Source organism: Mauremys reevesii, linkage group 2 (assembly GCF_016161935.1).
Source record: "Mauremys reevesii isolate NIE-2019 linkage group 2, ASM1616193v1, whole genome shotgun sequence".
Classification (NCBI taxonomy): domain Eukaryota; kingdom Metazoa; phylum Chordata; order Testudines; family Geoemydidae; genus Mauremys; species Mauremys reevesii.
In genome coordinates, this window is record NC_052624.1 from 109,987,391 (window position 1) to 110,003,439 (window position 16,049).

Here is a 16,049-nt window from a genome sequence, read left to right on the forward strand (position 1 = left end):
CATTGACTTCAATCAGAACAGAATTTGGCCCCTGAAGAAATAAATGTAAGGGCTAGCTTGTCAAATACTGGTGCCTTAATTTTGCCCTCAGTATTTGAACACAAAGCCATTGAAAATGCAAAACCTACACATGCAAGTACCTAAAGAAGGTTGTGCAGTGGGAGTGTGTTGGCTCCAGAACCCAGAGGTCAATGGATCAGAACAATTGTCTGCTAGTTTGCTTCTCATATGCGATCAGACTATGATCAGAGTGGTCTATTCAGACCTTATTATCTAATATTCACATTGTACTTGCAATTATTTATTTTGAATGGGCTGCAAATGCAGATTTTAGTTTTGCTGGTGTGAAAATGTGAAGCTCGGAGACTGTATAATTATACATGTTATATAAACATTTGTTAAAAATATGTAATTTACTGTTGGTTTTGTAGCCCCTAGCATTTTAATTGCAATCTTCCACTGAGTTCCAGTTTTCTTAGGGGGCCATCATACTGGTGCAAGGCTGGAGAACTGAAAATCTATATTCTGATATTTATACAACGAAGGTGAGATTTTCAAAAGCTCCAAAATCCAAATGTGAAAATTCTAACCTGAATCTCCATAAATGCATTATTTTAAATACACTTCAAAATATTGATTTCTTCCACTTGTGTAATTTTCCTGTTGCTTTCATTTTCTCTTGGGTTGCCAGTACTATTCTTCTTATCTTCACATTCACCATGTTTCCAACGCTTTCTTCTACATTTAAACTGATGCATTCTCACCCTCCCAAAGACAGCTCCTTCAAACAATTTAATACATGACTGGAATTTCTGTGGGTTGGCTGTGGCTACTATTCTCATAACCATCCCTCTCAATGGCCTCTTAAATCATCTTCATTCTCTGTAACACAACCTCCTCCTCACCCTCATCCATCTCTCTTCTCTCCATTCCCTGTCTCCTTACCCTCCTCTTAGCTACTTCTCCCCATCTGTCTTTGGTTACCAACCTTCTCTACTGCTACTACCTTCTCTTGACCCCTTATACTCCCTTTCATTCTCACTGCTGTACCTGACGCTATTTCTTTCCCTCACTCTCGGTCATTGCTTTCCCCCAATAATCTCAGCTCACTGCCAGTTCTTATTCTCTTTACCAACTCACCTTAGCTTTCTTTGTTATACTACCTTAGGAATTAACCTTCCTCCACTCCTATGACATTATTATAATGACATTATCCATATCAAAACTACCCACCTCCTTTTAGTCTATCACCCACCATTACAGACTTGCCCTGATTGTCTGATTTGTTAATGATAAATCTCTATTGGCACATGACACCTCCTTGATGATAGAATTGTCACATGCCTGACTGAGACCTGGCAACATAAGCACTCACTTCATTCCTCCCTCTGAGGATCCTCAAGTTAGTTTACCTTCTCTCTGGAAAATTCTCCAAATTTGATGAGAAGGTGGGTGACATTGCCTACCCATAATTCAAATTCTTCCCACCCAAATTCACGCTAACCTTTCCCTCATGATCAACTCTCCTCTTTCATTACACTCCACATTCTGAAACTGTCTAATCTAGAAATAATGATGGACAATTAACTTTTTTAAAATCTATTTAACTATTCTTCAGAAATTCTCTGACTTGATCGACACAATTGATTATTTTCTCTTCCAAACATCATCATCCCTACAGTCTTAAGTATTCCTATAGACTACTTTGACCCCTTTTCCTCTAGCTTCCTTTCTGTCTTGATTCCTCTGCAGCTTTCAAGCTCTCTCACCCACTAGAGAGCTCAACTGAATCAATTCAAAATTTCCCAGTAGTTCTCTGACCCTGCCATCAATGACCGCCTCTCATCAAATTGGACTTTGTGCTGAATAAACATTAATAGTATTTGCATTTTTATAGCCCCTTCTGAGGAACTCAAGCTGCTTTAAAACCAGTGATGAATTAAGCTTCACAACACCCTAGTGAGGTAGATCTGAATAAATTGAAGCACAGAGAAGTCAAGTTCACAAAGAAGTTTGTGCTTTAACCTCGATTAGAATTTAAATCTCTTGACTACCAAAACTGTGGTTAAACCATAAGACCAGCCTTCATTTCCAATGTATCTGTTCCACTCATTATCTTCTCAAATACCTGGTTCCTTCACAGTTGTTTCTCAGTCCTTCATTTGCTCACCTTGTAAACAAGTTTCTGATCTCTAGTGTCTCAAAATAGCAGGGCCACCCGGGGGGTAAGGGGAGGCAAGTGGGGCAGTTTGCCCCAGGCCCCGGGCCCTGCAAGCCCTGGCCTGGCAGTGGTCCGGGTCTTCAGCGGCATTTTGGTGGCGGGGGGGGCCTTCAGTGCTGCCGAAGACATGGAGCGACTGAAAGGCCCCCCACCACTGAAATGCCACCGAAGACCTGGACCGCCGCTGGGTGAGTACACGTGCCGCAGCTCCCCCGCTTTGCTCCAGCCCCCCTGAATCCTCTGGGCAGCCCTGCAAAATAGTGTGAGACAGATAGGTCTCTACACTTGTGGGAGAATTTTTCTCCATTGTGATACTAAATCTGATTAACTAAGGAAAGAGCTGTAAAAGCAGAGCCTAATTTAAGAGAAGCACATTTGTTTGAGACACACTGGATATTCACAACAAGCAGACAACCTCGTGAAAATCTTTCTGCAAAATGCTGCCAAATTCCATGCCATGTGTCATCTCCTATATTAGCAGGGAGTAATGTACCTTGCATTCCTTTCCTAGAGTGAGGTGTCAATTCCCCTCTTGAGTCTCATTTGCAACAATGATTTCTGATTAGCATGGGCTGATATACCATGGTGCAAGAGACTCATGTCATGTCTTGCTGGCCAAGCCATGAGGGTGTGTTCCCATCTGTTAACCGTAGTATCCTGGTCAAATTCAAACTTGTGTACTTACTATATATTTTGACAACCTAAATCTCTGCATAGTTACAATTTGATTCAAGTTCTTCAGTTCTTTTCCTAAAATATTCTGAGATCTGTTTGATGTAGAATAGCTACTGCATTTCATAACAAAAGTGATTACATTTGGGAAAGTAACTCTCTCTATATATTTATTGGGATCTTTCTGGATGCAATGTGCTATACAAATGAAAGCTACGGTTAGTACTATTGCATAGTTAGTGTCATTGGGAAGATTAGTCCAGCCAGAGGAGCTGGTCATTATCATCTCACATTGTTTGCATATTCTGTTTTTTTTCTTCCTAATGAATTTGGTGTTCTTGGTTTATGTATGCTGGTATCACCCCCTCTTTCCTTCTGTTCGGTTTAGTCCATCCCCTCCAATACATGGTGCCAGTGTCTCCCTTGCCATAATGAGTGGTCCAGAAGAATGAGTATTAATATAACATGGTGGTTCCAGCCAAGGATCTCAAAAGATGTTACAAAAATGAATGAATGAAGTGTAATGCTTCATTGCTCTTTGGAATCAGGGATCAAACCTGAGACCCCTAATCCTAAGAGCACGAGCATCTACTGCTTGAGCTAAAAGATCAAGCTCTGTTAGCCAAGAATGTAGCAGTCTCATCAATCTCTATATGTGGCCCAGAGAGGGACCGAGTGCCATGCTGAGTGGGAGTGGGTTATATAAGAAACATAGCAACTAAGTATTATTATTTTCAGTGGAACAGCTGAGGCAGAGAGGGGTAAAGTGGCTGGCACCAGCTCATGCTACAGGAACAGATGCCAAATCTCCTGCCCTTCATGGAAAATTTCCTCCTAACCCCCAAAACCTAGGTTGGATTATGTTCTGAAGTATGACATTTTATAGGTCCTACCAAAACATGATTTTTTAATTATTTACTATTATAACTCTGGATACTAATGTCCAGTCCCTGTTTTCAGCATGATCGGCTGTGACTCACCAGCCCATATTGATTGATAAAACCTAAAGGAATTGAAATCTGCAGGTTTTGTAAAGGTTCAGTAATTTTGTCTACTTAAAATCAACCTCTAATTTCAAGTGGAAAAGGGATTTTTAGTTCCTAACTTCTACCACTGAGTAATGTTGCTGTTCACTGTTAAAGACAAGGGGCTTGCATTTTAGTGGGGTAGTAAGTGTGTGTAGATTGCATATTCATTTAAGTACTAAGTACTTCAAGATCCTCAGAGATGAAAGGAACTATATCAATGTAAGATCATTATCATGTAATTGCACTCACGCCTTTCAGAAGGCATATCTTGAACAATAATTAGCACAATTTTAATTTTCAGCTTGGTAGTAGAGAAAATCTTGCAAATAGTGCTGTACAACACTCACAAGCTATATTGTCTCGTTAACTTCCTCACACGAGAAACTTTAATTTCCTGCTTTTCTGTAGCACCTGTTGATGGTGTAGTTTCTGGCCGTACTGGTGCTGGACTTCTAAAAACAAGAAAAATGTTTGTGGTGATGGCTTTGTTTAAGCAATTTTAAGGTATGTCAGCAAAGTTATAATTTAATGACACATTTAACTTGAATTAGCAAGTACACATTGGCAAATTTACCCTTTTCTTCCATTTGTAATCCAACATGCTGGTGTACACACACGTATTTCTCGTTCACAGTTGTACTGCCCTATATACCGTGTAACTTTATAAAGAAGCAACCATTTAAATATATTAAATCCATGCAAAACACAATAAAGACACTTCAGTGCTAACAACTTAAAACCCAGAAATGCAGTATTTTAAAGAGACCCAACAAATAGTTTTTGTAAAACTTTTTAAAAACATCAATATAACTAGAAATATATTAATGGACTAAAGAAATCATTCATCAAAATAGCCTTTGATTGAAATTAAACATTTCCCTGCTGTGTCTGCAACACCAATACAATAGCGATGTGCTAGTGGATGAGATCCAGGGAACACACTAGAAACAAAAGAAATTGCAAATGTTCAATTTAAAGTAAAGATATATATGACTGATGGCAACATGAAGTAGCTGTGATTGTTATGTAAGAATGTGGACCATGGCTGTAGATATCAAAGTGGGGTCCTGATCAGAGAAGAGCTCTGCTTGCTGTTGTGCTAGCATTCTGTAATATTTAATAACCCAGCTTGCCTTTCAGATTCCATATTTAGTTTGTAGGGATGGTAATTAGGATAAAAATAATCTTTGGAATTGTGAAGTATGTAAATCTGATCTGGAAATCATTGAAATGCCAATAACATGGAAGTCCACAATGCTATGTTTTGGTGTCACTTTTCACTGAAGTAACGTTCAGATTGTTTAATAATTAGGAAAAGGAGCTATTCCATAGCACACCTCAATATCCTTTCAGTTCAAGAACTGCTGCAGGGAGGCTAAATGTGCAAAGACCTGTATAATGAAATAATCTGAGGGTCAAACCTCAACTGATGTAAACTGATGTTCAGCTCCATTGGCTTCAGCTAAGTTATATTGATGTGCATTGGCTGAGGATCTGGCTCTGAATGGACAGCATTGCCATTTCTAAAGCAGTTTCCTAATAGGGTAGTTTTCATTCATTACATAAATCCAGTGAAAGCAGGAACAGAAATAATCAAATATCAAATCTAACATGAGATACAAAGGATACGCACACAGCAAGCAATGAATTTATCACATAAAACGATTTCAGACACATCAGGAACCATAAGATATCATAGGGATAGAGCAGGGAGGACCCTTACTAATTTATATCAATAAGTGGAAACCCCATTGTGGTTTTCTGAATATTGCAAAATCATAAGTGAATATAAAAAGTATTATTCCAAAATACACAAACTATTCCACTCATTTGACAAGTACAGTTTACCTTTATGACATTTCACAGTATGCTAGTAAATTTCCTGTTAACATATCCTGCAAAAATAATGGAATTTTAGTAAGAGCAGCCCCCTGTTACAATATTCTGCCATCAAATCTTTGTTCAGGGTCTGATCCAATCAGTCTTTCCATTTACTTCACTGCACATTCAATCAGACCCTAAGTGGCAGAGACCACCATTTGATTGTGCACATTATAGGAGCTGCAAATTAGCCAAGGTGTAAATTAGTGGAGGGCCTACAGTATTCTTACTTTAGATGAAAAGGAACAATAATAAAATGTAATGATAACACTGCACTTTTATATGGATTTCAACCTAAAGATCCAAATCTCTGAGATATCAGATTGAGTCCATTCCACAGCACATACAGGATACAGACCCTCAACAAAGCACATATCAGATATTAAACTGATGTTACCAATGTCAGAAGATGGATTTTTAACCCCCATTTTTTGAAACTGGCTGGCTAAACTCCTGTTCCCACTGAAGACTTTATTCCTCAGCATTGCTCCATCTGCCCCCCCTGCAGGTTTCCACTGAGTACATTTCCCCCAGCCTGAATATATTCAATGCTCTTGCTTCTCTCAGTATGAAACACTCATTTGTGGGTGATTAACAACAGTCTGGAGAGCAGCTGGCTGGTTGTCCTCATTGGTGAATCTTAGTAGTTCACAGGTGTTATATCACTGAATGGGTGCAGAATGTCAAACATGGTAATCCTTGGTTATATAACACAAATAGCATTTTTCCCTTAGGTCTAAATTTAGAAATATTTGTTGATAAAAAGCAGAAACCATGCTTTTAAGGCAGACACATTCAACCACTGAAGGCCACTAGCTAGTGAGTTTAATTTAAATTTGTAAAAATGGCAGGCTTTTAATCCTGTACAAAGCCCTAAAAAAAATCACACTGACATTACTGAAAAAAGAATGAACTATAAAGCTGAATAATTTCTATGGTTACATTTTGAATTCTATAGCAATCGTATATTATCTCACATGAAAAGATATAGCTTTTCAAGGAGATACCTTGTAATTATTTTGGCTATTTAAAATAGAGTCTTTATGTGCAAATATAGACCCTTTCCCTATTACGTGTAGTAAGTGACACAGATTTGAACAAAACCTGACATTCTGGAGGTTCAGGATGGCCCATGCTTTAAAAAAGCATAATATATTACAATTTCTTGTAAGGTACCCTTGCAAAATGCCACGATTTTACGGGAAACTTTTTTTTGCAAATGTATCCAACTGCTTCAGCATAAGAATGAAGATATTGAACCAAGACAGCATCTTAATGACTTGACAGGCTGCATAATAATCTAGCATTTCCTAGTGAGAATGACAATGACAATCATGAATGTCAGCCTGCCATGACACATCAACAGAACCTGCCTAAAATTAGAGATACAGCACGCTTCTCACCAGAGCTCGGAGCTTTAGTGAACCAGCTCCTCCAATCTCACAAGCCTGCTCATTAGTCTTGCAAAGAGTAAAAAGTAAATAACTTGAAGGTATGTCTTCACTGAAGAGTTGGCTAGAGTGGGCATCTGGGTTTAGCCTAATTCAGGTGTGAGCATCCCCACTGCAAAGCGCTACCAGAGTTACTGTGTCCTCTCTGAGTCTGCACTTGTCCAAGTGTTTCAAGGGAATGTCCCATAGTGGTTTGTGCTGAACTTCATCTACGGTTCTCTCTCAGCCCGCTGTGGGAGAACACATCTGCCTTTTGAGGGGAATTGTGGGTGTGATGTTGCACCCCGTAATGCTTTATAGAAATATGCTTATGAATGTAAATATGACATAACTGCAATATGTTTTATGATAGATATGCCATGTAACATATCTTTGCAAATGTTATGTTCTACTGTATGTATTCATCCTATTCATATGCATGTATCATTTTTATATCTGAAGTTATGAGCCTTGGCTCTATGCTTGTATTTAAAGTGTTTGCTGTAGAAAGCACTTAAGGCAGATTTGATCAACATAGTGTGAAGGGGTTATTCAAGTAAATGGAAGTACTTGGCAAACAATGGACCTTGATAGGTGTCAATCCACATATAAGCTTTCCTGGGAACGTCCCTGTAGAGAACTAAGTCATGAATGGACATGTGACTTGCCCGGGTGACTCCAAGACTCTATCTTATAGCTGGGATTCTACACAGGGGGAGGAAGGGGTTTCCACCCACAAGACAGAAACTATATAAAGTCCTGGGAGACCCCTCCATTTGGTCTTCAGCTGGCTCAAGAGGTAGCCTCTTTACCCCCAAAGGATACCTGAAAGAAACTGGAGAAAGGACAGTAACTAAAGGGGTGTGAGTGATTGCTGGACCCAGACTAGAAGGAGGCTAGTCTGTAAAAGAAGCTTACTGGAACATCTCTGAGGGTGAGATTTCATCTGTAATCACTTTCTTACTGTATTAGGCTTAGACTGTGTTTTATTTTATTTTGCTTGGTAACTTACTTTGTTCTGTCTGTTATTACTTGGAACCACTTAAATCCTACTTTTTGTATTTAATAAAATCACTTTTTCCTTATTAATTAACCCAGAGTATGTATTAATACCTGGGGGGAGGCGCAAACAGCTGTGCATATCTCTCTATCAGTGTTATAGAGGGCGAACAATTTACGAGTTTACCCTGTATAAGCTTTATACAGGGTAAAACGGATTTATTTGGGGTTTGGACCCCACTGGGAGTTGGGTATCTGAGTGTTGGAGACAGGAGCACTTCTTAAGCTGTTTTCAGTTAAGCCTGCAGCTTTTGGGAGATGTAGTTCAGACCTGGCTCTGTGTTAGTAGCAGGCTATCATCTCTTGTTCAAACCAGGCAGGGCACTGAAGTCCCATGCCGGCAGGGGAAAACAGGCTCAGAGGTAGTCTAAGCACATCAGGTGGCAGTCCCAAAGCGGTTTCCATGATCCAACCCGTCACAGTGGGAAGGCATTGAGGGACTATCAGCTCTTCAGTGATTTAAGTGGTGTCCTCACTGCAAAGTGGGCAGGTTACCAGACTGAGTTAAAGTGGAACCTGACCAAAGTATGAGAAAAGAGTATAAAAGGACTGCTCCTGGCTTGAACTGATTGATTGTTGCTTTCACATCCCCTTTGAATGGGAACATGTAATTCGTTCTTTGAGGGTGTGGGGGAGAGAAGAGAAGGAAGAAGAAAATATTTTATTTAATAGGAAGATTCGCATATAACTAAGGGCCTCACAAATGAAGCATGTGCACGCACACACACACACACACACACAAAACCCAAACTTTTCCTTAGTTTGTAGTCTGAGGTTTTTCCACTTTGGTTTTCTTGGTTAAGCGAAGGCTATACAAAGATCAGGAACAACATGGGTTTGTTTCTGTTGCTACGATGCCAGAAAAGCTCTTATGAAACCTCGGGTTAATTATCAAGAGGATTATCTGGCAATTTGAAAACCGCTTTCTGAGTTAATGCCTTTTTACTGGATTGTCATACAGATTGTGACCTTAACCAAGTATGCCCCTGAGGTGCAGTGGTTTACTAGTCTGCACAGGGCTTGTGGGATTTCCCTACTCTTTTCATTCCAGATCCGTATTTTTCTTCCTTTCGGAAAAAAAACAACCCCTCTCTTCCTTCCTCCCCAGAACAAAAATACATCTGTGGACCGCAGTCTAGGCTAAGAGTGTAATGCTCCTGCGTTCTGGCAGGAAGGGGTGATACGAGTTCTTTTTCTACCCACGTCTAGAACAATGCTCTCAGCCCAACAGCCACCGTCTGAGCTCAAAATCAGCTATAAAATCAAGTCTTCCCATGGCAGTCAGGACAGTCACTATTCATGTTGAGATTTTCAGGAGACACAGAGGACACTCCTATTGAAATTCAGTTTGATTTGGGCACTTAACTCACTTAGCCTGTGAAAATCCCAGCACTAATGTCTAATGCAGATGATTATGTAGAGAATTATAATGGAATTTTATGATTTCTGACTTCACTAGTAATAATGTCTTTTTGTAGTTAGCAAATTAAAATATAAATGGAAACAATTTTAAATAGCAAAAACAGCATCTGATTTGGGGCTATAGGTAACAGACAAGTTCTTTGAACAGTAGATTTTCTGATTTTACTAAGAAAACAGCAGTATATTTGTTTCCTAATGAATTTACTTAACCTTTAAACTAAGCCATTTTTCCTTTGGAGGCAGGATTGAAGTCTTTTCCTCACTTCTGTGAACAGGTGAGAATAGCAGTATTAAATGAGTTCCCATCAGCAGATTTGTAGGATAAGTTTAGCTACTTTGCTGATAAGAACACAGCAGTATTTAAGGGTTCAAATTTTTCTAGTTCCAGTATGTGTACTTTGAAATTGTGCTAGAGGTACATATGATGCCAGCAGATCAGTTCCAGCTCATGCCCAGGCCCCTAGACCCCACTGAACACTGACAAATGTATCGCTGGATACCAGTCTGGCTGACCTGCAGGTTAGTCTAGTTAAAATAGATATTAGTGTTATTAGAACGTGTTTAATGTACAGACCTTATGGAGTGCTTGTAGGATGCTACATGTATTAATCGAAATTATAATGCCTGTATCCCATTGTATAAAGTTAAATTGAGCATTTGCCTTGTAAACCTCTGTAATTGTGTAATTCACCAAACTGGGGGGAAAAAAAGCATTAATTAGTGTAAAGTGCTGTTCCTGTAGTCAAGCTTGAAACCAAATGAGGCATTGTAAAACATCAAAAGGACAAAGATTCTGTTGCCTTCCCCACTTACAAGAAGAAGAGGCAGGCATTGACACTTGTTCTATCAGCTTTTGTCCTGGGACGAAGGGGATAAAAATCCCTGACAAGGTGAAACTGGATCTTTATGCTGTCTGAACTCTGAGGGGCAAAGATTCTTAAACATAAGCAAGAGATCCTAATACTGCTTGGCATGGGTCACCACTAAAGGATATATACAGCTTCTTATTATAGAAACTTATATTACTTTTTAAAATCTCAGACTAATTCATTTGTGTGTTTCCTGTTTTACCCTTGTAAATAACTCTCTTATTTATTCTCAAAGGGTACATCTACCCTACCTGCCGGATCGGCGGGTAGCGATCGATCTATCGGGGATTGATTTATCGCGTGTAGTGTAGATGCGATAAATCAACCCCGATCACTCTCCCATCGACTGCTGAACTCCAGCCAGTGGCAGATTAACAAATTTGGCGCCCCTAGGCCCTCAAAAAATTGCCGACTCCCCCAGCTCACCTCTGCTCCCCCGGGGCAAGCCTGGGAGGGAGGGGGGAGAAGGGGAGTTGCGGCATGCTTGGGGGATGGCAGCAGTGGAGTGGAGGTGAGCTGGGGCGGGGAGTGGTTCCCGGTCTCCCCGGGTTACTCCCCGCGCCCGCGGGCCCCAGCTCACCTCTGCTCTGCCTCCTCCAAGCACGCCGCTACTCGCTTCTCCCTCCCTCCCAGCGCTTTCACGCGGCAAGCCTGGGAGGGAGGTGGAAGGAGGGAAGCACGGCGCGCCTTGGGGAGGAAGCGGGCCGGGGATTTGGGGAAGGGGCGGAGTTGGGGAGGGGTTGCGAGCGTCCCTGCAAATTTGCCACCTTAGGCCTAGGCCTTGTTGGCCTAGGCGATAATACGCCGCTGACTCCAGCAGTGCGAGAGGCAGAAGAAAAGTTGATGGGGGAGCCATGGCCGTCGATCCAGCACCACGAAGATGCAAAGTAAGTAATTTTAATTCAATCTAAGATATTCTCATAGCTGAAGTTGTGTATCTTATATCGATCCATTCCCCCCCTCCCCACAGTGTAGACCAGGCCTTAGTTACTAAATTTTTAGTTAGGTTTATTACAGGATTGGCTATAGGTGTTGTCTTTAGTTTGAGATCTGAGTACAACTGACCAGGAGTAAGTGTCTGGTCCTTTGGGACTGTGAACAACCTGAATATTATTGTGATTTTTTGTTGTAAAGTGACCAACTATCACATAGTCCCCCTTGCCTGGGTGGCAAGATAGGCTGGAATGCCAAGGGGACTGCCTGTGACTCTGAGGTAATTCTGTATTAGTGCTTTAGGAGATCACCCTCGTTACTGGGTTGGTGAAATCTAATTATAGAACAGAGCACCACTTTGGGTTGTCTGCCCTGAGCTTTGCACTCACGGGGGTCATGAGCCACACCAGACAGTGTGACAGTACACGGTACTCTAATTGGTTAATGGTATAATACAGTAAGGTAATTAAGCAGATGTGAGAAGCCCCTTTGAAGGCAAGAAAGAAAGAACTGGATGTGTCACCTGGCAATGAAATCAAGCAACATGCTTAAGTAAGTGGATTCTCCATGACTTGCAGTCCAAGTAAAGACTGGATCTTTTTTTCTAAATTATATGCTGTAGTTCAAACAGAAGTTACTGGACTTGATGCAAAAATTACTAGGTGATGTTCTGTGGCCTGCGTTATGCAGGAGATCAGAGAAGATTATCACAAAAATGTCTTCTGGCTTTAAAATGATCAACCTATTAATTTACCTTGCTGAATTTGAACTATACTGATGTTGGATATTTAGCTACATATTGCTTTTTTTCTAGAGCTGCCTGAAATTTTTTCGAAGAAAAAAAGGTTTGTTTTGCTTTGGTTTTTTTCCTGTTAAAATTGCCTTTTTCAAAACCATTTTTGCCCACATTTTTAGTTTTTCACTATTTTTTCATGATATATTTTTATTGACGTTTTGACCAAAATGGTTATCGAAATGTTTCTTTTCCCCAAAACCTGGGTTTTGAAAAAACACGCAAAAATAGGCACTCTGAGTGCTATGAAATGAAAACAGCCAGGAAATGGTGAAATTTATCATGGAAAAAACCCTCACTTTTTTCAACCAGCTCCACTTTTGATCTAGCCGAACTTTCTGATCTACACGGTATTTACCTGGGTGACTATATTCTTGGTCCTGAAGAAACCAGCTGTCCATAGCTGTCTTGCACTCACTATTAGGGGAATTTGGAACTGAGAAGTACAGTCTCATGGTTAAGACACCACACTGGGGTTTAGGATATCTGAATTCAGTTCCTGGTTTTTCTAAGAGATGCTCAGACTCAAACCTCACAGATTTTAAGGCCAGAAGGGACCATCATCATCCTCCAGTCTGACTTCCTGAACATTGCAGGCCATAGAACCTCACCCACCCACTCCTGTAATAGACCCATAACCTCTGGCTGAGTTACTGAAGCCCTCAAATCATGATTTAAAGACTTCCAGTTACCGAGAAGCTACCATTTACATCAGTTTAAACCTGCAAGTGAGCTAGGATGACCAGATAGCAACTGTGAGGGGTAATAGGTGCCTACACAAGAACAACTCCCAAAAAACAGGACTGTCCCTTTAAAAACGGGACATCTGGTCACCCTAAAGTGAGCCGTGCCTCATGCTGCAAGAGGAAAGTGAAAACCCTCCAGGGTCTCTGACCAATCTGACCCAGTTGAAAATTCCTTCCTGAACCCAAATATGGTAATCATTTAGACCCTGAGCATATGACCGAGACCCATTAGCCAGATATCTGGGAAAGAATTCTCTGTAGCAACTCAGAGCCCTCCCCACTTTGTGTCCCATCACCAGCCACTGGAGATATTTGCTACTAGTACTCGCAAATTGTCTACATGCCATTCTAGGGAGTCTCATCATACCATCCCCCCCATAAACTTATCAACTCAGTCTTGAAGCCAGTTAGGTTTTTTGCTCCCACTACTCCCCTTGGAAGGCTACTATTAAATGCAGCATCTAAGAAAAATTCCAAGGCTGCAGATAGCCTACTCTATTAATGAAAGGTCTTAAATAGGATTCAGCATATGCAACTTCAGAGATCAAAACAGCTGGTATGCATCAGTACAGCAGACCGGCACCTTTCCGAAGAGATTGTTATGCTCTCCAGAAACTCAGATTTCTTTCTTTCTTTCTTTTTTTAAACAAGTCTGTAGCTGTTATGATTGCAGAGAAATGCTCAGAAATGAGTGGAACTGATGCAGAGATGACTATGTGTGTTTGCAGAGAGCTTACAGCAACAGCTCAGAGGTGCACACTTAACCGTCCATACAGAGGTGAAAGTAAGCTGGTACGGGCTGGTACAGAGGACCGGTAAGAAAAGGACACTGACTGAGGGAGGGAGAGAGAAGCCTGCTCCCTGCATAAGAATAGTTTAAACTCAGCTGTTCCCTGATGGTTCAGCCCCCAGGGCTAGGTTTCTGGCATCCTTGTTAATTTCACTCACAGTAGCTGGGGGGAGGGGGTCCAGGGGAGGGTGTGTTTGACCATGGCAGGGGCAGTCCTTTTCTGCCCCTGGGATGAGGGGATCTCTCTAATACTAATATACACAACAAATACAAGCATTTGGCTGCACAGCTTAAATCCAGAGCTAATAAAAGCAGGTGGAAGGGGAAAACTCACTGTCACATTGGTTTCTCCTTTCCTCCCTCCCCCTCCTCCAGCCAGGCTGCAGACAAGGCTCTGCATTCCTCCCCCACCCCCCAGCAGGAGTTCTCCTCTAGGCTCTAGCTTGCAATAGGGACACTGGCTGAGATGCCTGCTGCTGCTGCCTGCAAAAGAACAGTTTAAACTCAGCTGTTCCCTGTGCAGTTCAGTGCCCAGAGTTAGGAGCCTTTCTGGCATCCTTGTTAATTTCACTCCCAGTTGTTGTTGGGTGTGTGTGACCATGGCAGGGGCAGTTCTTTTCTGCCCCGGGATGAAGGATCTACTAAACACAATCAAAATCAGAAAACATTTCCAAGTTCAAATCTATCCCATTCCCTCCCGAGCAGAGGATCATGGTTGTGATGTCCAAACTGCTTGCAGATCCTCTTTGAAATGTTACTGTTTAAAAAAAAAACCCACAAAAAACATGGTGGAAAGATGTGTCATGATGATTAGGGTTTATTTTGGGCAAAGCAATTTTGCTAAAGCAACTAAAGATTCACAGGGACAGCAAATAGCCCCATAGACAAAACCACAAAGGGATTGGAGAGGAAAACTGAATATTCAGGAAATTATTGTGCCTCCTTTGAAAGAAATAATAGTTTTCATTCCAATCCACCCTCTTTATATATTGATTTAAACACCTGAAATGTCCTTAGGACATCGGGTGCAATCTCAGATCTCTTTTTGTTTTGTCCTGCTTGCAGAGTGCAGAGGCTGAAATTGACAAAACTTTCTCTAAATATCTTGTATATTACATGAAGGCTATTCCAGTTGTCCTTCATTCACCCCTGACTTCCCCTCCCCCCTCGCCCCCCGGCTCCCTCCCTGGCTGGCTGGCTGTGGTTTTTGCCTTGGTTATTTACTCCTTGGCAGACCCAGCCCAGTGGCACCTGCTGGCTCTCTGCAGGCAGCAGCCCACAGGGGCCGGTTGCTGGGGTCGCTGCTGGTCAGTGGCAGGCTGCAGCTGCATTGTTTGTGACACATACGTACAGTCAGAGGTGAAAGTAAGCCGGTCTGGTTCAGTACGGCGTACCGGCAAGAGCCAGTACGCTGTGCTGAACCGCATTGACTTCCATGGCGGGGACTGAAAGGGCTCTGGGCTGCCAGTAGCTGTGGGCAGCCCAGAGCCCTTTAAATCCCGGCTGTGGCTCCGGTGGCTGGGCTGGGGTGGGGATTTAAAGGGCTCAAAGCTCCCCGTGGCTGCGGGCAGCCCAGAGCCCTTTGAATCCCGGTCACGGCTCTGGTGGCTGGGCTGGGGCGGGGATTTAAAGGGCTCCGGGCTTCTGTCAGCGGCAGGAGCTCTGGGCCCTTTAAATCCCTGCCCCAGCCCCGCAAAGCTCGGGGTTCCCCCTGGCGGCCAGAGCCCTGGGCCCTTTAATTTGCCCCTGAGCCCCGGGGGGCTCCCAGCCACCTCTGCAGCTGGGAGCCCCTGGTTGATTTAAAGGCCCTGGGTCTCCCAGCCACAACTGGTTCTCCCCAGGGCCTTTAAATCTTGAGAGGCCACGCCTCTTCCGGATGAGGCCACGCTTCTTCCAGGAGAGGCCACGCCATCCCTCAGGACTCCGGCAGTACCGGTAAGTCCTGTAAGTTACTTTCACCCCTGCATCCATCTCAGTGGAGATATAACTCGGATGCCTAGTGATAACAGAAATGTTAGTATTGTTAATTATTACATTCCTCATGCATAAGAAAGGAGAGAGAGGATCACAGAGTTGCACAACTTACCATGAGTAACTTACCATGAATTTGGTGCCAGAAGAGGGTAATGTCTGGTAGATACCACCTCTTATTTTTTTTCCCCCAATCAAGAAGTAGCCAGGCCCAAAAAGCCTAGTGGAGTCCAT

General features: G+C 42.2%; 1 protein-coding gene across 3 annotated transcripts in view; it reads right to left on the reverse strand.

Moving 5' to 3' along the window:
* The window catches only part of LOC120399118 (band 4.1-like protein 4B), a 279,147-nt gene that overhangs the window by 46,709 nt on the left and 216,389 nt on the right, over nucleotides 1-16,049 (reverse strand). For all 3 annotated transcript variants that reach the window (XM_039527041.1, XM_039527042.1, XM_039527040.1), the window contains exon 20: nucleotides 4,269-4,373. In XM_039527041.1, coding sequence (XP_039382975.1) covers nucleotides 4,269-4,373 — 105 coding nt within the window. The remainder of the gene's footprint in view (nucleotides 1-4,268; nucleotides 4,374-16,049) is intronic.